General features: G+C 35.7%; 2 protein-coding genes across 3 annotated transcripts in view; one reads left to right on the top strand and one right to left on the bottom strand.

Moving 5' to 3' along the window:
- Window positions 1-17,119, bottom strand: part of LOC113522689 (dual specificity mitogen-activated protein kinase kinase 7) — a 37,249-nt gene extending 20,130 nt beyond the window's left edge. For both annotated transcript variants that reach the window (XM_052902897.1, XM_052902899.1), the window contains exons 1-11: window positions 16,837-17,119; window positions 12,717-12,811; window positions 11,348-11,491; window positions 8,269-8,496; window positions 7,839-8,018; window positions 6,848-6,994; window positions 4,656-4,732; window positions 3,096-3,410; window positions 2,076-2,171; window positions 1,455-1,551; window positions 14-114 (exon numbers count right to left, since the gene is read on the bottom strand). In XM_052902897.1, coding sequence (XP_052758857.1) covers window positions 14-114; window positions 1,455-1,551; window positions 2,076-2,171; window positions 3,096-3,410; window positions 4,656-4,732; window positions 6,848-6,994; window positions 7,839-8,018; window positions 8,269-8,496; window positions 11,348-11,491; window positions 12,717-12,811; window positions 16,837-16,978 — 1,622 coding nt within the window. In that variant the 5' untranslated portion in view covers window positions 16,979-17,119. The remainder of the gene's footprint in view (window positions 1-13; window positions 115-1,454; window positions 1,552-2,075; window positions 2,172-3,095; window positions 3,411-4,655; window positions 4,733-6,847; window positions 6,995-7,838; window positions 8,019-8,268; window positions 8,497-11,347; window positions 11,492-12,716; window positions 12,812-16,836) is intronic.
- A 283-nt stretch (window positions 17,120-17,402) lies between these two features.
- The window catches only part of LOC113513095 (GTPase-activating protein and VPS9 domain-containing protein 1), a 45,573-nt gene continuing 38,041 nt past the window's right edge, over window positions 17,403-24,934 (top strand). Inside the window, exons 1-2 of the mRNA XM_052902831.1 lie at window positions 17,403-17,938; window positions 21,840-22,063. Of these exons, the coding sequence (XP_052758791.1) occupies window positions 17,645-17,938; window positions 21,840-22,063 (518 nt within the window). The 5' untranslated portion in view covers window positions 17,403-17,644. The remainder of the gene's footprint in view (window positions 17,939-21,839; window positions 22,064-24,934) is intronic.

Genomic DNA, 24,934 nt, shown 5'->3' with positions numbered 1-24,934 from the left:
AAAAAAATCTTACCTCCTGTGCCTAGGTGTGGAGTGTAGGTCCACTCTAGACCGCCTCTGTTGACTTTGGTGGTAAAATCGTTGTAAAACTATGGGGCTTGTGTTGCCGGAACTCTGAAATTAATTTTTTTTTGCGTTTATCTTACCAAATACTTAAATTGATTTTGTAATATACTTATAATCACAAAATGTGGTTTAGTGAATTTGTTAGACCCTCTCTTTACACTTCATGTTTTATATTAATATTAGATACTTCTATTAATATCAATATATAAAAAAAAAGCGGCCAATGCGCGACCGTTCGGTAGATTTTTTTTTATACAACTTAGAATGGCAAACAAGCTGACAGCCCACCTGTTGGAAAATGGTAACCGTCGCCTATAGACATGAGCAGTACCATGGATATAATAGAGTATACTGTTTCGCCCATGCATTGCCATTCCTAAGGACTCGGATGTTATTCCTCTGTACCCTGTAAATTCACGCCATATCCCACCCTTCAAACCGAAACATAGCCATGCAAACACAACTGCTTCACGGTAGAAACACGAATAGGACAGAGGTACCCAAGCAATCGACTTTTGTACAGTCTCCCTCTGGTACACGAATGGGACAGAGGAAAACATTGTAGGAAAACAGTAGATACAAGATGTTCCATATGGGAATTAATGGAGAAGTTGGTGCTACTGAACACCGACTAAGAGCTGAAATTTGGATTTGGATTGAGATCGATGTTGGATTCAAGAATTATCCTACTGTTTGTTTGTTTGTTTATTATTATTATAATTTAATTGCTTTCTATTTATATACAATTGTTATTTTCTTTTGTTTGTTTTGTTTTGATTTCTTTTGTTCTTGTTTTGTGCGCTACTGTGTGGGCCGCATGCTTCTTCGATTAAATTATTTCTTTCTTTCTTTCAAATAAAATAATTCTATTTAGCGTTAAGTTCTCTTTTTGACCCTCATATCACTATTCAATGAAATGAAATTTCATTATACAAATAAAAATGAATTGTAATTGTAAACGAATGTAAAATTAATAATTTATTATATATTCATTTGTCAATCATGATCAAAGAAAGTTTAAAAATTCGTATAGAAAAATAAAAAAAAAAAACATCTGGGTTAAAAAAAAATCTCAATTTAACACTTTGAGTGCCGACGAGCGTCATAGCGCTCGTGAAAACAGTCGCTGTTTAGCTTGCTGTAAAAAAAAATATTTAAATTGGATTATTTTTGGAGATACAGTTTTTTTTAGAGACAAGGGTTAATGACATCGACACGACAAAGATTTCTTTGGCATTTTTAAATAGATATGAGTAAAAATCAATGCCACTAAAAGGGTTAAAAAAGTATGCGAGTGAGTGAGAGGGAAGATTTGGTCTTATCTTCATTAGTACCTACACACTCACCAAGACAAGACATAAATAAATATTTTATAGTGTGATAATTACGGCGGGTGAGGCAGTGGTGGTGGCGGGCCGCCAGCGGCTGTCGGCCGACACGCGCCGCGCCGGCGGCGGCGGCGGTGACGCACTCGTCTCTACCGTCCTACAAGCAGAGATATGTAACAGTTAACACTTTCACATTTATATATAACTAGCTTTTAACCGCGACTTTTCCGCGTGTTTTCCTGATTGGACATCCTTCTCCTTAACTTTCATATTGATTGGTTAACTTAATGGTTAACAAACAAACAAACTCGGAGAGATGGACAGCAATCAAACCTCAGAGTCTTTCAATTTTTAACAACATCTATGACGTTAATAGTAATGATTATCGGGCAGTTGGTAGGACTTTGTACACATGCTGATATTATTTGTAAAACACTTGTACTCTACTACAAGTTTTTTTATTTTTTTAATAATACAATGTTCCATGATGTTTATACTGCATAGAGTTGCCTGGAAGAAATCTGTCAGCTACTGAATAAACTAAGAGTCTGGCAACTACTGGCAACGCCCCTTCCCCTCCCTCCCATATAGAGCGAGGCCTACGTTCAGCAGTGGACGGTTAACGGCTAATATTATAATGATTCCATTTATCGAAGTTAAACAGATAACAGTGGTACGTACCTGCGGCGTGCGTAAGGCGAGTATCCGCTGTAGTCCTCGAGGCTAGCCGGCTGCGACCCTCCCGCGCCCGCCATATTATCGACGCCCCACCGCGCCCTGTAAATCATAATACAATTCAAGATCAATTCAGACGAACGAACCGAATATCTGCGCAGACAATTTTTTTTTTAAAAGCATACCATATTTCTGTGTTGCAAGTAGTAATTAAATTATTATTTTTAAAACTCTTTTTCATTTTGAACGATGTCCACACACAAGCACAATGATTCCCATTATATTATAAATTTAAATTCCTAACTCAAAAACAGTTTATATTGTTGCGTTAAGATTTATATTTTAGAGCAGAGACAAGCTGCAATAAAAAAATAAAAACATAATTTTTTAAATATGTATTTATTGTTTGGAAAACTTTCAATACTGATCGAGAAAAGATTATACAAAAAAAAAAGCATAATTCCAATTTCAAATACATCTACTTCTACAGTGTTCCTGAACAAATATAACAATTTACTATAATTAATTTTAAATAGAATTTATTAATAATAAAAAAGCATAGAATTGGTCGTCTCTCGCTTTCCCGTGGGTGTCGTAAGAGGCGATTAAGAAAACCTTATGGTTGAGGGATGGGCATGATGGCGTCTGTCTTAAAACATCGCCAAAAACCAAACTGCGATTGCCTGTCTACCAAGCGTGACAACTTTTTTTTTATACAACTTAGAATGGCAAACAAGCTGACAGCCCACCTGATGGAAAGTGGTAACCGTCGCCTATACACATGAGCAATAGCATGGACATAACAGAGTATACTGTTTCGCCCATGATACCCCCTATGCGTTGTCATTCCTGAGGACTCAGGTGTTATTTCTCCGTACCCCGTAAACTCACGCCACATCCCACCCTTCAAACCGAAACACAGCAAACACAACTGCTTCACGGTAGAAACACGAATGGGACAGAGGTAGCCAAGCAGAAAGCTTATGTCCAGCAGTGGACAGGTAACAATGATGATGATCGACTAACCTATTAGGAGTAGGTGTGACTTGCTCCGGGAGCCAATACTGCGAGGTAGTGACGAAGTTGCGGGCGGGCTGCGGCGTTGACGGCGGCTGCGGCTCGAGGCCGTTGTGGCGGGCTGGGTGCGCGGGGTGCGCGGGGTGCGCGGGGTGCGGGGGCTGCGCGGGGTGCGCGGGGTGCGGGGAGCGGGCGAGGCGCGAGTCGGCGGACAGCGACGCGTACCACGCCTCCACCGAGACAGTGCTCTGAGCTGATTTCACCACGAACGGGTGCTCAAGTAACTTCGCGTATTTAGGTCGATGCCTGTAGTTTTTTGTTAGGCTGAAATAAAAAGGATCAATATTTTAAATCTTTATTAATAATTTGTAGTTGTTGATTATATTATTGATTTTCATATAATGAGAGAATGACAGCAGAAATGAATGTGAGAAGTAAACGTCGCTGTCATGTCTGTATGTCCAGTGCGAAAGATAGAAAGAGGTGAAATATCTATGTACAATTAAATTAACCTACTTGATGGAAAAGAAAGTAATGATGTTGACAAATGGCTATGAGATGAATATTTACAATATTAATTTACAGACGCCACAAATTATTATAATTAATATATAGTTATTAATTTACTGTTATGTAAATTTGAATAGTTATAAACTAAATTTCTAATGTAAGTAGTATATTCATTTATTTTCACATTTATTATATAAGTAGGTAGGTATTATATGTATTTATAGTGTATGTATTTATATAATATTTTATTATATATTTTAATATTTTATTTAATTGTATATGTGTTTATGTATTAATAGTCGTAGCACTTCAGCTGCCCGCTAACGAAATGCTTTCTCACTGTACTGGGTTGACTGGAAGAGATCTCTGTCAGAGATAAGTCCACCCTTGCTCGCAACATTTATAAATACATTACTTTATATGTAACTTACAAGTGCAATAAAATAACTTAACAGACACGTTAAGTCTCTTTATATTTATATCTCATTCGCGTGAAATTAGTATTTACACAAATAGATAATGAGATAAGTATTACATTATTTTTAATTACATATAACTGACTATGACCATTTGTTTCAGTGAGAATTAAAAGTATGTACTGATTTTTTTTTTTGATGGGTGAAAATGGTATGGTAACCCGCCTGCGCTAACGGGATACGCTGGCGGAGCACCAGTGAAGAGTAATAGATGAGAATGAAAACAGGTCAGTTAGCCTATCATGATGTATTCATCAGGAACTAACCATGATAGTTTCCAGGGAGAACAGCGAGGAGGTCGACTTACCATTACTAACAATCCCTTTCCCCCCAGTATGTACCGATTGTCATATACTTACTTACGTTTATTAGTCAAGACATAAAATACCAAACTGGTTTTACTCGTTAAAGAATATAGAAGAGTATGAAACAAAAGCGCAGTAAGTGTTTAACCTTAAAATATAAACAGAAACAACATTCCCCCGATTCGTCACAGCAAATGTACCTACATTTGTATTAATTTTCAAACAATATGATTTGTTTCCTTTTAATATAATCAAATACGAATTTTTTCTATACGTACCACTGTGAGACAAATGATTTGAAATCTGGTGTGAAGTCACTATCGTCAGGTAGCTGCGGTGGGTCATCTGATATGACCTGAAAACACACACACACACATATGTACATTAAAGATAAATCATATATATTGCTCTTGTTCTGAGTGGTTTACAACAGTCATTTCATGGCCTATTTACTACATTACTAGCTATTACTCGCTTCTTCATCTGCGTGACCGGAACTTAATATAACTGTCTCCATTCCATATACTATTGCGTATACCAAATTTCATAGTAATTGGTAAAGCCATTAAGACGCTAACAGGTAACAAACAAATTTACTTTCACATTTATATTATTAATACGTATAATAGACAATGATGCTAATACTAAACCTAGTTTAAAGAGACTGATTGGTCAGCGAGCTCTCAATGTATTGACCAGCTCCCTCAAAAGCATTTACCCTTCATGATAAGCTATTCTAAATGGTGAAAAACTAAAACAAAACGGAAAATACACGATATTAGAAAAATAATAGTTTCTGGTATTATTCAATACAAAAAAAAATCATAAATAATAAGATTAAAAAAACAATGTAATGTGAAATGTGAATAGGAGTCTATTTTCCGCGCTTAGCCTCTCATTTGGGCCGCTGTGCGTATGAGTCGTAGCTAGTACAGCCAACCTAGTTCCGCCCAGAAGCGCAGAAGCTTCCTGGGTTCTTCACAGGCGTCACGGAGCGACCTCACCATTCCGAGAATTTCTAAACGTTGAGGGGCCACAGCCTCGCATTCCAGGATTACGTGAGCAACCGTTTCTTCGGCGTCGAAACAGCCTCGACATAGAGGGCTGTCTGTGGCTCCTATTGTGTATAAATGTTTGTTTCATGGACAATGGGCCGTTATTGTCCCTATCATTATTTTGAGGTTTTTTTCTATCTAGATGTAATAAACGTTTTGATAGTCGTCGATTCAACGTAGGTACAGCCAATTTTGATTGTCTGCAATCAGTAGCCTGTATCCATCTTTGGCTTTGTATATCAGCGGATCTTTGACGAATCCATATTCGAAGTTGCGAGAACGGAAGAGGAAGAAGTGGACACGGGCCTACCACCCATTTAAAAAAACAAAACAAAATAATTATATTTTTTGCATTTGATTCAGCTGAGAATACGAATAGGATACTAGTTAAGGGCCTACCTGTGTGTTGTTACCTTGAAATAAATTACAATAAATCGATATTGAAATTGAGACTTTACACACTCTAAAATTGCAACACTAACGACATAGTGGTTCCATATAGTCCTAATAGATACATATTAGTGTAACTTGCCAATGTAAACTATTTTAAAAAGATCCGAATTATAACCTAACTCTTAGCTGTTGTTTCATTAGTGCAGTATAAAATTATCTTTGGTAATAGATTAGATTGATAGATTTACGAAAAGACTTGCTGATCGAAAATGATAAACGACGCCTACAGGCATACTCAGAGACATGAACAACTGTTACACATCTGAGATATGTCATGCATTGCCATTCCAGAGGACTAAGGTTTTAGTGTCCATAACCTTTAATTTTACGCGGGAAGCTTAATCTAATTGCCATCATCCTAAGGTCGCCTGGAAGCTCGCTATATAGCGATAAGGCTGCCCATTGTTATCTCTTTATTTTTGCTTTTATGTAATCGATTATTTGTTTGTATTATACATATTGAGGCATTTGAAATGTGGTCATAGAGAATGGAAAGGATAAGTTGGACAGAAAAAGTAACGAACGAGGAAGTCTTGAAAAGGGTGAATGAGAAAAGACAATAGAGAATAGAAGAGGCAAAATGCTGGATCACCTTATACGACATGACGATTTTTTAAAGAGCATAGTAAAGGGAAAATAGAGGGCAAAAGAGGAAGGGGAAGACTGAAGATTAACTACACGGGACAGATAATGGAAACACTAGGTGTCATGTCGTATAGAGATATCAAAAATATGGCATGGGATAGAACTGGCTGGAAAAAAATGCATGATTGGTTGCACCGACAAAAGGAAACTCTTAAATGAAAAGAGAGAGTATACATATTGTTAATTTTTATTATTTGTATTATTCTTTGAAGGCAACAATACAATTTTTATTCATTCCATTTATTTACTTGGTTTAGATAATTGTCCCATTACTACATCATTTGGGGATGACTATACTAGAATATTCTGTGACTCACCTTTGTGAGGACCTCGAAGTCGTTCTGACAGTCTCTGTATGGAAACACTCCAGTGGCGAGCTCGACCAGCGATATGCCCAGCGACCACACGTCTGCCCTGATGTCGTAATCCGGCCGCGACGGATCTGGCGGGTCTATTCGTTCTGGCTGTAAATGTACTTTGATTTTATGTTAAGAACTGTTCAAACAATAAAAATGGGTTCTTAATTTAAAAATATATTTTTTGTATAATACGTGATATTTTCGACAAAAAAACTTTTTTTTTTAATCAATTATTTACTCCTATATTGTTCTCGTTCCTATTATGATTTTTTTATAGTAGAACGAAATTATATACGACTTTAAAATTTTAAATTACTTTCAAATTTTAAATAATTTGATCAATGATTTTATCTATAGCTTCATCATCCCTAGTGAATCTACGAGATAGAATGAGATAGCAAGCTTTGATGTCTCATTTTAACTCATGGACTCACTTGTGATAAATATTCATCGATGGATTCTCTCTCATTCTCTACATCCTAACCTACTACTCTGGTACCACGCTCGCGTATACTGATAGCGCCAGTGGGGTTACCATTACATTATTACTGTTTGAAAAACTCTTGTCAAGTTCACTTGTAAGTGGTTATTCTTATGAATACTTTATGATGGGTCAACTAACATGTGTGAAATGAAAATCTCACTGGTGTCACGCCAGCGTGTACACGATAACGCAGACGGAGTTACTATTCCATTATCATCCATTAGATAGCATAGGTGTAGAATCTTTTTAGGCATACAGGGTCCTCACTTTACAAGGCGCCTGAAAGAAATTGCTGTTTAGCGATAAGACCGCCTACCGTTGCCTATTTATCTTACATTTGTATAATTAAGTTTTGTTAATATTATTCTTTTTGTTTGTGCACATATTGTTAATCTTTATAACTAGTATAATTTGTAATTTATAAACTCAATAAACGAATATTAGAGAAATCGACAAGATACTCACTGCCATATACGCGGCGCAGCCTGCACTCCGCGTCTTGGCCTTGGAATCGACGAGGCGGCCACTGATGCCGAAGTCGCAAAGCTTCACATTGCCGCGCGCGTCTAGCAGTATGTTGCTCGGCTTCACATCTCGGTGGATGACACCGTGTGTATCTTTCAGGTACGACAGCGCGTTCACAGTCTGTGAACAATACGTACTTGCATGAGTTCATAGTCTACAGTTAGTGGGAAATTACTTTAAGGAAATCCACTGGGAGAAATTGTTCATTAGTATAAAAGAATACTTATAATGAGAGGAGATGCTAAAAGTAATTTTTTTTTTAAGTAAAGTCGAAAAACACCAAAAAATGGACTAACGTGGTACACTCAACTCTCAGATTATGTAGTAAGTAGTACCACGGAGATAGAAAGAATACAAAAAAAAAACTTACAGCAACTGTGACTTTCCCTAGTATAGCCTCCGGTATGGGCGCGGCGAGCCGCTTGAGCAATTTGTCGAAGCACGTCTCCATGAGCTCCATGCAGATCCAGACGTCGGCGTCGGTGACGAAGCAGCCGAGGCAGCGCACGATGTACGGGCAGTCGTGCGAGCGCACCACCACGTCCAGATCCATCAGGATACGCTTAGTCTCCTCCGAGTTGCCGGACCGGCGCATTTGCTGTTCGAACAGAAATCCAAATTATTACTTTGAAAGTTTTTACCTATGACTTCGTCTATGGAACAAGGATTTTTTTTTTTATTTATTTATTCTTTATTGACCACATTACAAAAAAAAATGTCTGGTACAAAAGGCGGACTTCATACTGTATAGCATTCTCTCCCAGTCAACCTTTGTCTAAACAGAAATTTTATTATGCGATGAAAAAAATATGTTGACTTCGTTTTATAAACATCCAAAACTTTTGCTTACTAAACTGTGACAACGTGGCATTTATTTGCCAAATTTCAAAGACAATTCGCCATTTTTCAATCACCGTCCTTTCAGGCATTAACTGTCCACTGCTGAACATAAGCCTTCCCCATAAGGAGAGTCGCCACGCTTAACATACGGGTTGGCAACTGCAGTTAGGTTTTTAGAGATGTTTTCAGAAGGACGCTTTTGATCATCCCTCTATCATTAAGTACCCTTAGTCGACTCTTACGACACCCACGAAAAATTTCCTTTTTCGGTGGTCAATTCTACGCCGGGACCACACGGCCACCATAGCACATTTTTCAATTTCAGTTAGTTTTTTTTTACAACACAGGGGCAAACGAGTATGCGGCTCACCTGATGGTAAGTGACTAAAGGTAAGGCAAGGACTTTACCAGGGGGGAAAAGGGATTGTTAGTAATGGAGACTGAGAATCCTATTGCTAGCAATATATCCAACCAGGTCGACCTCCTCGCGGTTCCCCCTGGAAACTATCATGATTAATTCCTGATGAATTTATCATGATGGGCTAACTGGCCTGTTTTCATCCTCATCCCATTAGCGCAGGCGAGGTTACTACTCCATTATCATCCAATAAAAAAAAAAAAGGACTTTACCAAAAATAAAGTTTAAAAAAGGATTGTATATAATTACAATTTTATTATAATGACTTCATGTACCTATAATAAAATATAAAATGGCGCAGTTCTTTAAATCCAACCTTGAAAAGTGGTTTAACACACGTATTATTTCGTTTCGATCTTGTTGACATGACGCAAATTATGTGCAAAACCTAACGCTATTTGTGTCAGAGGCTGTTGATCTTTGAATTTTCGTATTTGTATGTAAATTTGTGGTTTATTTTGTTATTAACATGAATAATTTATCACAGAGCGATGACCTTGAAAGTTGAATGTCTAATTTTATTTAATACAACTGTTTGTTGTTTGTAACTCAAAATTCCGGAATGTACCAGCTTCCAAAATATTTTAGACTGTGTTAAAAAAAAGAACCTGATTTCCATCCATTCTTCAAACAATCCTTTGAATGTTTCGTATATTACCATACCATTTCCGAGGTGCTTTTGTAGCTTTTGAGATTGCACAAAACAGCTTCACAACACAACATATAAAACTAATACGCCTAAATGTATTTAGTACATATTTTGTTCTCTCCGTAAATCCAGTAGTAGATAGATATGATTCTAGTGAGATAAGGCATTCCGGAATTCCGGTAACCTTCATTTCGTTACGTTTTCCCAAGTCAAACACAACTAATATAATGTCCAGGTATTATTTATTTATTCATTAGTACAAATGTGTGTACATGGCGGACTTAATGCTAAAAGCATTCTCTCCCAATCAACCATAGGGAAGTGTCAGAATACTCGAATGCGGTACTACTAATTATTGATATACATACATACTAAAATTTTATATATATTTACGAATAAATATATATGAATAACAAATATACTTACACATATATGATATATACTATATTATACACGAAATTGAGAATAATATAAAGCACTTACTGCTCGGATAAAGTAAAAAAAGTGAGCGTGAACGCTTTTTTGAAAGACTAATCTGATTACTAATATTTTATTTTTAACGTGTGGAAAGTCTTAAATTTTTCTCTATCCTTCTCTGACATCGGTGACTATTGTGATGTAGACTAGAGACATCCATTATAGTACCTGTCGCGTGTTTGAGAGGGCGTGACGTCAGATCGCAACGGGCGGCAGGAAGTGTCCATACTGTATTTTAGTACTATTACTTATATTGTGCTAATACTAAGTCCCAGGGGAAAAAGGGATTGTTAGCAACGGAGTTTGACAGCCCTATTGCTGGCAATATGCCCTGTTAGGTCGACATCCGCGTGGTTCCCCCTGGAAACCATCGTGAACAATTCTTGTTGAAATCGTTACAATGGATTAACTGAATTGCTTCATCCTCACCTATCATCCTTCACTGGTGCCCCGCTGTTGTATACCGATAGCGGGGGTGGGGTTACCATTTCATTATCACCCATTAAAAAAAAACTAAGTCCCATACTAATTTCATTTCACCGTGTGATAACGACATAGAATACCTCTTCATAGACATAGTCTACCTCTTCCTTTCCCGTGGGTGTCGTATAAGGCGAGTAAGGGAACTAAATGGTCAAGGCGTCCCTCTTTAAACATCACCATAAGGTTGTCTTGAAATAACTCTCAGCAATAAGACCGCCTTGCTGTACTTATACAATTGTATCGTTAAATTTGTAAATTGTCTTACTTATTTCCTACATTGTTTAATGCAAATAAAGTATACTCATTCATTCAAAATGCCATTAAATGCAAGCCCTCCCCCCCCCCAATAAGTGGAGGCCTATATTCAGCAGTGGACTGCTAACAGCTGATATGATGGCAATGATACTAATTTAACAGTTATATGTGTCTTTTAATACACAAAATTATTGATTTTTTGTTCTTTTTTCGAATTTTTCATTCAAAAAATATCAATATGAGTAAATTCCAAGGACAAAGTTGGTCTTAGTTTTGTTAAGGCTACCGATTTCAATTAAAGCCTGCACTACAAATGTATATACTCACTTTGACAGCGATGACAGCGCCGGACGGCTTGTGCAGCATCTTGACGACGTGTCCACAGGTGCCGCTGCCGAGTTCCCCCAGCAGCTGTAGGTCGTTCACATTTGAACGGTACTCTAGGCCGTCTACGTTCAGTTTCCCACTAACCTGTAAAAAAAAAAACAATCGCCCAGTTATAATTTTATTGTATAAGTAAGGTTAGAACAGTCTTTCCCAAAGTTGGCGATAACGCCCTCTTGTGGGCGTTGCAGGCCTAAAGGGTAAGAGACCCAGAAAAAAAAATGGAGGCGTTGTGTAGAGGCCCGTTTAGAATTAATGTTTAATCTCCGCTAAAATAGCTCACAATAATTGATTAATTTAATTTGAAGTAATAGTGGTTTTTAAGTAGGTGAAAAATGGGGTCGCTAAAAATAATTTATTCTCAAAGTGGGCAGTAGATAAAATAAGTTTGTGGAACTCCTGGATTAGAACATATTAATTTATCTGACAATAACTGTATAGTGTAATTTTTATTAATGGGTGAAAATGAAATGGTGACCATACCTGCGACATTGGTATACAATGACGTGGCACCAATGAGAAATGATAGGTGAGATGAAAGCAGGTCAGTTTGCCCTTTCCGAACCAGGGGGAACCGTGAGGAAGTCGACAAGGTACAGAGGAATAACATCAGAGTCCACAGGAATGGCAACGCATGGGGGGTATCATGGGCGAAACAGTATACTCTGTTATGTCCATGGTACCGCTCATGTTTATAGGCGACGGTTTCCACTTTCTAATAGGTGGGTGGTCAGCTTGTTTGCCATTCTAAGTTGTATAAAAAAAAAACAATGCCCATTGTCAGCAATATAACCTATATATTGCTAGCAATGACAACGTCATTATTATTAATCTCTTTTCAGTTTCTTTCTCCCCTCAGTGTAGACTATTGCCTATAGACTAGTTAGTATTTTTTTCATAACGTGTGATAATGGAATGGTAACTTTGCCTGCTCTATCGGTATACGCTGGCGGGGAAGCAGTAAGAGATGATAGGTGCGGATAAAACAGGCTCATAGTGACGATATTCTAAAGAATTACCCAGAAGGTTTCTAAAGGGAACCGCATGAAGGACTAGTTATTAGTTGGGGGATTCCAAGATTGATTCAGTCCAAACCATGGCTTTTCAGCTATGAAAATTATTGGTATAAAGGGGAGAGCATCTGGCAAACGTTCAGTCCTACTGTTGATTCAATTTTAAGTACGATCTCCCCAGCCGTAATTTAGCTGTAACAAACGTGTCAACATATCTAAATGAGCGTAAATGGACAAGCAAATAACGAATTTGCGGCATCTATATATTTATTAGAACTATATAATTATATGATATAAACCTTATAAACTTCTCTCATCCTATATTCTGTATCTGTGGCCTGCGGTGACCTCGGCGGGAACGCGGGCATCTCTCTGTTAAATGAGAATGCATTAGCTGAAACAAAATAAAAAAAAAAGTAGACATTACTTTTTAATTTAACTTTTTTTTAAAATAATAAATATTATTTTTGAAGTAATGAGTTCGAGAATACAAATAATTATGAACTCATATAATTTTTGCATATAAGAAAGGTTCTTGAGTGGTGACCCCGTATGGGCAAACGCAGTGTAGGACTACTCTCTACTAGACGGAGTGACGACCTCAAATGCTTTGCAGGGAGTCAGTGGATGCAAGTGGCTCAGGACCGTTCTTTATGATAATCTATGGGGGCGGCCTATGTCCAACAGTGGACAAATAATGGCTGAGATGATGATGATGATTGCATGTCATTACTAATATTATTAATATTAATTATATTTATATATATATATATATATATATATATATATATATATATATATATATATTTTTTTTTATTAATTATTTTATAATACTAATTATTTTTATTCAGTGACGTCCATGGTGCTGTTCATGTCTATGGGTGACTTACCATTTTCTATCAAGTGTGCATATACTACTTAAATTTCCATTAAAATATTTAACTTAAAAGTAAAATCTCAGTAAATACACTGTCATATTTTACCCTTCAACCTGTACACTACTTGGCTTGCTGGCATGTAGTACAGAGTTCTCTTTGTAGCATATTTGACAGATATTTTTTTCTGCTTCTATTATCGTAGACAAATCAAATGCTGACTGCATTTTATTTGTCTAACACTCGCGTTACAGTCGCGCTCATGACTTATGACTAAAGATCACGAATTGATCGGAATCAATTCGTTTCGGAAGTTTCGGAAAACTGGTCGAGCTTTTTCGATCTAATTACACGTAAATTAAACCGATAATTATTACAATAAAATATAATGTGTGCTCACGAAACTTTTAACGATAAAATAAAATAAGTATTCAAAGTAGTAAATAGATTTTCTAGACAGGAGTGCATTATTTTAGGTCTTATCATTACTTACTATGAAGCAAGATTTTTTTTTATACAACTTAGAATGGCAAACAAGCTGACGGTCCACCTGATGGAAAGTGTTAACCGTCGCCTATAGACATGAGCAGTACCATGGACGTAACAGAGTATACTGTTTCGCCCATGATACCCCCCATGCGTTGCCATTCCTGAGGACTCAGATGTTATTTCTCTGTACTCTGTAAATTCACGCCATATCCCACCCTTCAAACCGAAACACAGCTTAAACGATCAAACGATTTGAAATAAAAAAAAGGCTCTAATACTTTCTACATACTATGGAACTATTAAACCGATTCTAAAAATTCTTTTACTAACATAATGTTACACTATCTAAATAATATTTACGCACGCGAAGCCACGGGAACCGGCCAGTTCAATACACGACGCTACAAATGTACCCAATCAATATATACATGGGACAAACATTTCATAGAAAATTACAAAAGAAAAATACAATTTTCATGAGTGAAGAAAGTAATTTATCGATTTACAGCCGTGGCAGGATGCCAGATCATGCTATTGTCTGACTTCTTAGAAATTGTAATTTATTTGAATACATAATTTGCAACTCTCATGACATGTTTACATAGTTGAGATTTCGTTTCCGTTATGATAATGTAATTTGAATTATGTTTGCTGGATATACATTCAATGGGACACTAATAAGTGGTGTTGAAAATAGTAGTTTTTATACAACTGCTTACAGCATGAAGTTGATCACTACCAATGTTTACAGGCTTGAACAGTACTATGAATATCGTAGTACACAGTGTGACAACCCTTTGGCTTTATTCATACATTGTTATATTATGAGGACTAAGGTGTTATGCCTGCAAATCTATTAATTAATTTATTTAACACTTTATTGCACCAATATTACATGAATTGTAAAAAGGGGTTTTTAATTAGTATAGTACAGTAAAAGGAGCAGTTTTATTGCAATGTATGCAATACAAGCATAATTTTTTAGCAGTAAACACAAGAGTGAGACAGATATGCCTTGAACTAAAAATTGGGATAGATTGAAAATCTGTTCTTCATCATAGTCTGTGAATGATGATAAGACTATGTCCTAATTGGTGTATACCGATAGCGCGGGTGGGGTTACCATTCCATTATCACCCATTAAAAAAAACTATGTCCTAATCAAGATCTATAAACAATGACTAAAACACAGTATTATTTATAGTCAGACCTGTGAGCCTAAAAACTAGGTATTTTGTGATCATGTTTACACTGGATCCAACAATACAACACAAGGCATATTGTGTGGTTTATAGGGGATAAAAATTCTAAAGACACACCTTCTGCCCTCCCTCCAGCAATTGGGAAGGTCTTGGTGAAGATTTTCCACAAGTAAAAAGAAAGTTATTCTTATGTTCGTTCCCATTCATGTTTCTACCCTGAAGCAGTTGTGTTTGCATGGCTGTGTTTCGGTTTGAAGGGTGGGATATGGCGTGAATTTACTGGGTACTGAGGAATATCACCTGAGTCCTCAGGAATGGGAAGTATCATGGGCGAAACAGTATACTCTGTTATGTCCATGGTACTGCTCATGTCTATAGGTGAGGTTACCACTTTCCATCAGGTGGGCCGTCAGTTTGCCATTCTAAGTTGTATAAAAAAAAAATGTTATTCTAAGATAATTTTATTTAAATTTATTCAGCTAATAAAATAAGACTGAGTGACAACCATTAAAACTACTTATACAAATTCATACATTACAGTTATAACATCAATAGGAAATCGCATAAAATGAATAAGGTCTAGTTATTAGTTTTGAATATGGTAAAAAAAATTTGTGAAATATTTGGTGAAAAATATTTTTTTCTAAGCAATTTGTTAATCATCAGTTTTCTAGCTTTTATTTGGAATAAATACAGCTTGTTTTTGCTTTCAGATACTGACATAGTAATCTCTCTGTGATATATGAGTGTATAAATAACTTCGATCAAAATAAAAAAGTGTATATAGTACATACAGCAAAATCTATACTTATAAAGTTGTTTGTCCTAACTGACTATCAACACACAAAACAAACTACTAAGTATACAAAGCTGAAGTTTAAAACATAGGTTCATTTTTTAATGTAAATATTTACTAGGAAAAAAATTTAAGGGCAAAAATCCATATAAACAAACCTACAGACAACAACTAGTGAGTGGTAGCATCATTTATTTATTTAGAATAATTAAAAATGACTATTCAACTATGCTTATAATTAAATTTACTTAAATAAAAAATAATAAATACTCTATTTTACATTTGATCTTTTTTTGAGCTTTTCTATAAACAGCAGTTATAAAAACATTATTAAGCTGATTATTAATAATAAAGTTATTAATTAAAGAATTATGAAGATAATAATATTACAAATATAAAAAGGAGTTTATTACATACATACATAGTATTCGAAATTAGGAGAACCACTTTCATTTAATTGATATCTTCTATTTATATAGACATTGTCATGGTAATAGTCAATCTTTCATCTTTTAACTACTAATAATTGTCTCTAATTTAATGTTTATGTCAATATTTTAGAAAAACAGCTTTAGACTTGCAATATATATAAATAGCAATGGCTTTCTTGAGTCTGACTGCTATATTGACATTGGCAGAGAAGATTTTTTATTTATAAATAACAAAAACACACCCAAATATGTTCAGTAAAAAATTTTATTTACAAAATGTGCAGGACCAGTAATTAAACTATAAATAAATATCAGGTATACTAATGCAGTGTCAGCAATTAACGTAACTTGATGTCCAACTGATTACTGAATAAACATTACTTTCTCACAAAAATTTGATACAATCACAAGAATACCTAAGTCGTATTTCCTGATAACTTAAATATATGTACAGCATTCTAATAAAATAAAAATAATGTAGAAAATTTCACTGTTCATTAAAATACGTAAATAATCTGAAAAATGATTTTGTAAAGAGATATAATGGGTGAAAGAGGTGAAAGATAATGAAAGCGTATTCTCTGTAGGGAGTATAAGGTCATAATACTGCATAGGAAAATACTCACGAGGCCTTGGTCTTCGATTGTTTCCATGTCTAGATCCCGCAATTCCAGCTTGGCCGTGATAGCCACCCTCGCGAATACGTTTTTCATTTTCAAGGCGTTGTTCCAAACCTCTTAATTTTCCTTCAATCGTACTTTTTGACATTGTATTTTTATGTATAAAACCCCTATGAATTCATTTATTATTTGTTACAAAATAAACACCCAAATTAAACAAAAAATATGAAAAAGAACACCTATCAACTCAAGGATTTTTTTCGACAAACATTTTCATTCATTCAATTAATTATTATTTATTCAATCATTCATTAAACCATTCTACTGTCAACATAACGCCATGATCGTCTGCAGGCTCTTTATTAATTTTGTTCAAACATTAGTAATTTATAATATTCTAAAACATTTATTTTAAATTACCCAAAATCAACGGAGTTAATTATTTAAATCATAGATAGATAATAGATAAAAACAGCATTCGTATTTAAACAATATTTTGTCGACAATCTCGATTGTCAAAATAAGTAGCAACACTAGTTCATAGATAAATCAAGTTTTCTTCCTTTTCACTCACTCTCGTTTTGTCCCATATTTTTAGTCGAAAAAAATGACCAAAAATTTTATTTATTAATATTTCCCATTATTTCCTAATTGTTTAATGTTTACTACAAAAATTGTATTTTTATCACTGCCATATGTTGTTCATATATAACAGTGGGAAATTAAAATGTTAATAATGACGTGAAAACTTAAAAACACTAAAACAGTGGGTGTATTTGTTTTCATCCTAATGATTGTACAGTAGTAAGAGAGGATGATGCAGACAACCTCAGAGGGATGCTTAAATATTGCCGAACTGGCAAATCAACTACGAAGAGAGAAGATATTCATCAATTCTGAACGGCAGCTGTTGCAAAGTCTTAATGAGGAAGTGGAAAAGAAAGCTCTGGAATTACTGCAAACTTCGTGGATATGTTCTCAGCAGCGCCAGAACTTAACAAACCTCATAACTTCGAGGTGTGAAAGTGACTCCATAGCTGCATGCCAGAGAGCCAGCTTTCTGGAAAGAACCACTTTCATTGATGTCTATAAAGTTTTGAAATACAAGGTGAGTGTTATTTTTTCATTGCCAAAACTAGACATATATATAACCAAAACAAAATAATTACTACAATAGTAATTATTTTCAAACTAACACTTAGTTCCAGCAATCCATATACTATAAAAAAAGGCTTTATATTACATGTCTAAGATAAAGTTATTTTTCTTTCGTCCACTAACAATTAACTATTGTTTTTATTAAAACATTTTTCTTTTGAGATATATAATATGCAATTATTAGGAATTACCCACAACCAGAGTACAATGCATATAGAGTCTTAATATATTACAACTAAATTAAAAATTGTATACTAATGTGAAAGTTCTGTTAAAGTTATTCTTTTCTAATTAACACAAACAAACAAACAATGTTTTTACTTACTAATACTTTTTCTATTGTGGAATGCAAATAGTCATCATTATGATATTGCCACTATTTATACTTCATTATTAGGGTTGTAGTTGTTCTATGTACATGTTATTAATTTAATGTTTAATATTCAATTTTTAAAAATATGTAATATGTTTATAATAAAACCATGTTATGATGAAGGTATTTAGAGAATCAGTATCATTATGTAATTTTGTAATAATTTCCTTATGTAAGAGTGAAAGTATCATCTTATTAAAATAAATTATATGTTAATTGATGCAATACTGAAAATGACTTGAAATTATATATAGTGGCAATTTTGAGGCTTCAAATTCTGAATGATAATCCTAATTTTAAACTATTTTTAAATATCTATACTAATGTCCAGTAATGTCTTAAATTAATTTTCATAATATGTTAATCATATCTTTTTATCAAAATAACACTGCATAAAATAAATAAATAATTAGAATAAAAATCTTTTTGATAACTAGGTATGTATAAAAATATTTTGTTTTATAGAAATCCACTTGATGGATGATGATAACCTATAGACGTGAAAAACACCATAGGTCTCAAAATACACCATTTTACTCATGGTTAGTTTGTCTATGTCAAACTGGCTGTCATAGTTTTATTAAGGCATACATGAAATTTCCAAACATCGGCAGTAAAATTAGTGATTAGAACAAAGACTCAACCAATCTATTATCATAAGGCATTTGGATAATTGAATGTTTGCATTTATTAATTATATTCAATGACATCACTGTCAAGGAAGAGATAAGGATGAACAGTATGAAATATAAATAGGTCCTTATAAACTATACAAATAAGTGACTTAACTGGAGAACAACTCACACCAACTAATCTACAAAACTGAGATGATAGCTTGTATTGAACCTGGACCTAGCATACTAGAGCTTCAAGAGCTATACAGTCAATTTTTTTTTAATGTAATGGTAACCCCACCAGCTAAATTGGTATACGCTGGCGGGACACCAGTGAGTGATGATAGGTAAGGATGAAGGCCAGTTAGCCCATTGTGATGAATTCCACTAGAATTAACTATAATGGTTTTCAGGGGGAACCGTGTGGAGGTCGACTTAATAAGGTTTATTGCTAGCAATGGGTTCATTAGACCCCTTTACTAACAATCTTTTCCCCCCCACACAGTCGATTTAAGAGAGCTACCACTGGACTACTCTTTAAAATGTTAAATTTCACCCAAGATACTGTTTGTGGCTGTTGTAAAGGAGCCAATTGTAGATAACATGATGGAGAAAAAAAATATTAACTATAAAGAGACAACTTATGTTTCTAGAATATAGTAATCTCTTAAATTTTTTTTGATGGGTGAACATGGTATGGTAACCCCGCCTGCGCTAACGGAATACACTGGCAGAGCACCAGTGAAGGGTGATAGATGAGAATGAAAACAGGCCAGTTAGCCCATCATGATGGATTCATCAGGAATTAACCATGATAGTTTCCAGAGAGAACCAAGAGGAGGTCAACCTGGTTGGATATATTGCTAGCAATGGGATTCTCAGTCTCCATTACTAACAATCCCTTTCTTAAATAATATTATAGTTATCTTTCTAGGAATAATACATAATTATAGGTGTGTATTCAAAACTACAATAACATAATTTGTTGATTTCATTTGCTTAAACATTACTCACTGTTAGCAATTTGATAATTAGGAATTTGTATAACTGAAGTCTAGATAATGGACTCTCTACTGTACCATTATTATATTACTATTCTAGACAGTGTAAAAAAAATATCATAAAACAAAATTATATAATGCAACAATTATGTTACCCAAAAATTATGTTAATGATGTGCGTTTGCGTTTTGATGATGAACGGATGATGTGATGATGATGATGATGATGAATAAATACACCTAGTATTTGAAGCGGTTTAATTAGGGTAAATAAAAATAAATACTTTTGAAGCGTTGTATTGAATATAAATTTGATGTGATGCACTGAAGGTTGTTTTGCAAGTAAGTTACAGTTTGAAACCTGAAAGGTCATGTAAATTTCTCCTGCGTTATGATTGGCGTTCTCATGATGTTGTGATGAGCGACTCTTGCTTATATATAATTTGTTTATATTATGCTTAAATTTTAATGACTTAAGATATATTTTTTACTTTATTGTCATCATATTAGCTGTTGAATGTCCACTGCTGAACATAGGCCTTCCCCATAAGCGGGGTCTGTCATTAGTTGCCATGCTTGGCAAGCAGGTTTCCAACCACAGTTAGTCTTTTAGGGATATTTTAAGAGGGAAGCTGTTGCCATTCTCTTGACCGTTAAATTCTCTTAGTCGTCTCTTATGACTTCCATTGGAATGGAAGGAGTGGCTCATGCTAAGTCTGGACACTACATGGCAATTTTGTTACTTATTGTATGTAAAAAAAATTGATAAAACAATGTAATTGTTAGATCTGTGTAGTCTATAAGGCATTTGTATATTGTTAAGGTACATTTTAAGAGATATTTACAGAAAGAGCATTATTAAACATACCTAATTATTATCTCCAAATATATCACAACATTACTTCAATAATTGTTCTTTTATTTTGTTTAGTAAATGATTCACTGTTTTGTCAGTTGACAAATACAGGATATATTGTACATATTAATATAAGTATAATGTTGCCTTGTAACAAATTGTTCATTACTAAAATAAATATTTGCCAATTCATGAGTTAACCTCTGGAACTGATGTGAATATGTATGGATCGTTTATGAAAGCGTTTAGATATCTAGCCTTTGATACTCGGTTTTGTTTGTTTAACCTAAAAAAAAAACTAGCACTGATCTACAGGGATCAAGTCATCATCATATCAGCCATTAATGTTTTTTTTTATATACAATTTACAATGGCAAACAAGCTGATGGCCCCTCTGATGGAAACTGGTAACCGTCGCCTATAGACATGAGCAGTACCGTGGACAGATTATACTGTTTTACCCATGATACCCCTCATGCTCCCTCTGGTAAAATAATGTTCAGCAACATAGGCCTCTATTTATTGGGGAATTTTGCTAGTAGTTGCCATAATTGGCAAATCGATTGACAATCGCAGTTAGGCTTTGATGATGTTCTAAGAAGAATGCTGCTGCCCGTCCCTTACCCCTTAGTCGTCTTTTATGACGCCCACAGCAAAGGAAGGTTTCTTTTTTAATGCATGATAATGAAATGGTAACCCCACCTGCGCTAGCGGTATACGTTGGCAGGACACCAGTGAGGGATGCTAGGTGAGGATGGAAAGACAGGTCAGTTAGCCCATCATGATGAATACACCAAGAATTCAGCACGATAGTTTCTAGGAGGGACTTTCATGGAGGTCCTGACCTGATCGCATATATTGCTAATAATGAGATTGGTAGTCCACATTACTAACAATCCCTTCCCCCCACGGCAAAGGAAGAGGTGGTCCATTCTATGCCAGGACCACACAGCAAGTATCAAGTACTCATATTCGGTCATAAAACATACATTTCTGTTATAATAACAGGAGGCGAATGCTTTGGGCGAGCTACTAGGATGGTTGCGCGACTCCCCGCACCTGGTGGCGTTATGCCTGCTCCTCGGCGAGGACCACATCCCTCCAAATATGCCGGCGTCGTTGGTGGCGGGCCTGTACGGCAGCTGTCGGTCAACGGCCGACAGGAACCGGCTGCTGGCTGTCATACGCTCCCTGATCAAACATCAGATGGCGCCATGCCCCGATCCTCGCAAGTAAGGTTTTTTACATACATACATACATATCTGTCACGCCTGTCTCCCATTAGGGTAGACAGAAACAATGAAACGCCAAATGCTTCGATTCAAACAAACCTCTTTCGCTTCTTCCACATTCATCAATCTTGTCATACACGCTCGTCGGTTACGGGTACTTTTAATTTGGCCCTTCTTCAGCACGTCGCCTATTTGGTCGACATACGTCCGTCTAGGGCGGCCCCTACCGACATCTCCATTCATTCTTGCTCGATAAATCTCTTTCGTAATTCTTCTTTCATCCATCCTCTCCAAATGACCAAACCAACGCAACATTCCTTTTTCGATTTTTGTCACTACATCGTCTTTCAGTCCACACTTCTCTCTAATCACACTGTTTCTTACTCTATCTTTTAAAGTAATACCACACATACTTCTCAAAGCTCTCATCTGTACAGCATTTATCTTACTTTCATGCTTCTTCTGCCATACCCACGATTCGCTTCCATACATGAGTGTTGGTGTCAGTACTCCTTGAATTATAGCAAGGCGAGCTTTGCTCGATACATTTTTACTTGACATAATCGAGAGCAGTGCACCGTTAACACTGTTTCCCGCTTTTACTCTCCTCTCAATATCTCTGTCACACTTCCCATCCCTCGTAAACAAAGAACCTAAATATAGAAACTCACTCACTTGCTCCACTTTTTCATCTCCTATCATAATCTGGCATGCCGTTAAACTTTCATTCCTCTCAAAAACCATTACCTTCGTCTTCTTCGCATTTATTTTCATACCTTTTCTTGCATACGCTTCATTCATTATTGTTGTTGTAATTCATACTCAGACGATGCAAAAAGTACTTGGTCGTCGGCGTATAAAAAAGTCTTATACAGAGACTCATTCATCCTGAATCCACAATTAGATCCTTTCAAATCGGTCAAGCAACTGTCCATAAATAGGTTGAACAGCCAAGGAGACGCTACACAGCCCTGTCTAACACCGCGTTCAATGCCGAACCAGTCTGTATAGACTCCATTTATTCTCACACAGGCATTTGAGTCCTTATATAAAGATTTGAATGCCTGTATCAAATGGCTGCTCACCCCATACATTGCCAGTGTTGACCACAGTTCATTCCTCTCCACTCTATCATAAGCCTTTTCAAGGTCAATGAAGGCGCAGAAAACCTTCTGATGTTGAGCTAAGGTTTTCTCTATTATGCACCTTAAGGAAAAGACTTGATCCGTACATCCCATACCCTTTCGAAACCCTGCTTGCACATCCCAAATTTTACTTTCCGTTTTAATCAAAATCCTAGCATACAATTTGCCTACAACACTAAGAAGGCTTATTCCGCGGAAATTTTTGCACTCCTGCTGTGACCCGCTGCCTTTATATAGTGGCACAATAACAGCTTTGCCCCAGTCACCTGGAACACAACCGGACCGCCAACATTTATTGAACAACAGACACAGCAGGTTTACAACGATTTCTCCACCTTCTTTAAGCATTTCGGCAGATATTCTATCGAATCCCGCTGTTTTACCAAATTTCATAATCTTCATTGCATTCATTACCTCATCCATACTTATATCACTTTCACTGTCAACTTCTTCGTCCATTATTTCATTTTAAACATTCTTTCTTTCACTTCCACGTTCAAATAAACTTTCAAAATATCTCTTCCAATGATCTAAGACTTCCTTTTGTTCCGTGATAACATTACCATCCATATCCCTTATCACGCCCATTTTCGGATTTCTCTTTTTACCTCTAGCTGTTCGAACTATTTATAGTTTTAAAATAGAATGGCAACCCTATGTTTATCCACTGGTGAGAGGAAAAGGGAAATTGTAAATAATAACGATTAGTAGCTCTTTTGCTGGCAATACATTCTGTCGGATCACCTTCGCGGTTCCCCCTGGAAACCTTTGTGGTTAATTCCAAGTGTATTTATCACGATGGACTAACTTATCTGCTTTTTCGTTCTCATCTGTCATCCCTCACTATTGCCCCGCCGGCGTGTACCGTTAGTGCAGGTGGGGTTGCCATTCCATTATCAATCATTAAAAAAAATCATGCTGTATACACTTATAAGGCTTTGTAACTTGTTACAACAAATATAGTCTGTATTGATCTTGTTAAATGTTTTGTTGTAAAGTTGCCTTCAGCATCTAATAAATAAAAGTTCTGAAGATGAAGTTAAAAAAATCATACGATATTGCACCGTAGTATAATATATCCTATTAAGACGTGTAGATATAACTAGAGTACATTAACTTTACCTGAAATTCATATTATAAATTGACGAAAAAATTTAAACTTCGAACGAGCGAAATAAGTGCACGTAACATGCGCAAGCATGATGGACTCTGTCGAATTGATATTTAAACCTAAGAACAAGGAATTACATAGAGGAATAATAAAATAAAAACTGTAAATCATATGATTGTCTCCTTTCTTTATATGCAAATATAATTAGTAAAAAGACGACGAAAGATACACCATCAGTTGTCATTTTTCTCAATTCATAGCAGATTAGTGTGTAGAAGATTATTGATATGTCAGTTATTTGTCAATGACAAATTTTACATTCTTAGATTATATATTTGACACAGTTTATGTAGAAAGTATGCAAGCAGCTTGTATCTGAATTTGGCAGGATTTTTTTTTAATGGATTATAATGGAATGGTAACCCCACCCGCGCTATCGGTATACACCGGCGGGGCACCAGTGAAGGATTATAGGTGAGGTCATGAAGTAGGTCAGTTAGCCCATCGTGACGAATTCAACAAGAATTGTTCATGATGGTTTCCAGGGGGAACCACGTGGAGGTCGATCTAATAAGGCATATTGCTAGCAATGGGTCTGTCAAACTCCATTACTAA

Source organism: Galleria mellonella, unplaced genomic scaffold, assembly GCF_026898425.1.
Source record: "Galleria mellonella isolate WM207_F2 unplaced genomic scaffold, CSIRO_AGI_GalMel_v1 utg962, whole genome shotgun sequence".
NCBI classification, from domain to species: Eukaryota; Metazoa; Arthropoda; class Insecta; order Lepidoptera; family Pyralidae; genus Galleria; species Galleria mellonella.
This window is presented reverse-complemented; position numbering and strand designations above follow the sequence as displayed.